The sequence below is a fragment of the Penaeus monodon genome, chromosome 31 (genome assembly GCF_015228065.2).
Source record: "Penaeus monodon isolate SGIC_2016 chromosome 31, NSTDA_Pmon_1, whole genome shotgun sequence".
Classification (NCBI taxonomy): Eukaryota; Metazoa; Arthropoda; class Malacostraca; order Decapoda; family Penaeidae; genus Penaeus; species Penaeus monodon.
The window spans coordinates 35,760,730-35,762,122 of NC_051416.1; the positions used below are offsets into that span (position 1 = coordinate 35,760,730).

Below are 1,393 nucleotides of genomic sequence, written 5' to 3' on the forward strand. Positions count from 1 at the left end.
TCTGGAGCACTTCTGAACACTACATTTTCTTGGCAGCACTTCATTAAACAAGGTCAACTTTCAACATGATGAATGCCTTGCAAGAATCCAACAACAAATTTCAACACTCTGCAACTAAAGCATCTCTTAACCCTTTGCCTCCAGATGACAGGTATGGCATGCCATGTTGACAATGTCCATCTTACTGTGAATACATGTTATGCCGCCATAATACAAGTCCAATCACAGTTTATAAAGCTTCTATAATGTGGACTTGGCACCATGGTGGCTGGATGCTATAACAAAAACTTCAGCTGAAGAACAGCATTAAGGCCTCATTATTTCATATATCAGAATCAAAATTATGGCGACAGAGAAGCATTGGGTTAAGAATATTTCTAAGTCAACATTTAACAATATGCATCTGTACTATTTCTGCTGCTTCTACACTGCATATTTTCTTCAATAAAATTAGCTCAGTTCAATATTTCATTATCTAATATTAAACAGAACTGAAATACATTAATTATACTTAATATATAGTTTACCATTAACAGAAACATACGAGCCCTGCCTTTATAACAAAGGTTATAAAAGCATTTTATAGGGTACCCAACATTGTCTCCCACTCTTAGTGTAAGTAAAAATAAATGAATATAGCTAAAAAGATGCCAAATTTACATTTCCATACAAATCTACTGCTAAATAAGTCCTAATACAATTTTCCAATGCCTATAATTGGTAACAATCGCTCATTCAAACATCAACACTGGAGTTCTGGTCACAGACTCAAATGAGCAGCTTGTTCATCGACTAGAATTAAAAAGGGATTCCTAACTATAAGAACAAAACAGATGGCCATTCAGGATAATGGATTAATATACTACCTCCTACAATTGGGTTTGTACCAGGGAGTACAAAAGGGTAAGCATCAGAAAATTCTCAAACTTCTTGACTTAGCTTTTAGTTGCAGACTTCAAAAGCATCTAAATTACATATAAAAAAAAAATGTTTGACATTCAGAATGACTTTTATCATAATTAACTTTAGACTGAACACCAGATAATCTTGAGATTACACTGTTATGATCTATCTTTGATCCACATTCAATGAATAGACTCAATACAAGTATGTACCTGGGAGTTAATATTGTGTGTTCTTTTTCATATTATCATAAAATATAGTTTTGTTCTTAGTTGCTGGGTGCTAGTAGCTGGTCCCAATCTATAGAAGCTGAAAATACTTCTTGCTGTAGCCAGACTTCATAATGCCTCTTGAATTCCTCAGTTAGTTCTACTGGGCGACCAAGTACACTAGTAACACAATTGTCTAGTGGTTCAAAATCTGGATCTTGCTGCAATAATAGAGAATATATATAAAATCACATAAAAATCATCCAGGTTTTTAAATTTAG

The 1,393-nt window shown here is 33.7% G+C and overlaps 1 protein-coding gene across 1 annotated transcript in view; it reads right to left on the reverse strand.

Moving 5' to 3' along the window:
* Positions 1–1,393, reverse strand: part of LOC119593197 (striatin-interacting protein 1 homolog) — a gene marked incomplete at its 5' end in the record, with an annotated part of 39,144 nt that overhangs the window by 474 nt on the left and 37,277 nt on the right. The window contains 1 exon segment of the mRNA XM_037942178.1: positions 1–1,333. Coding sequence (XP_037798106.1) covers positions 1,172–1,333 — 162 coding nt within the window.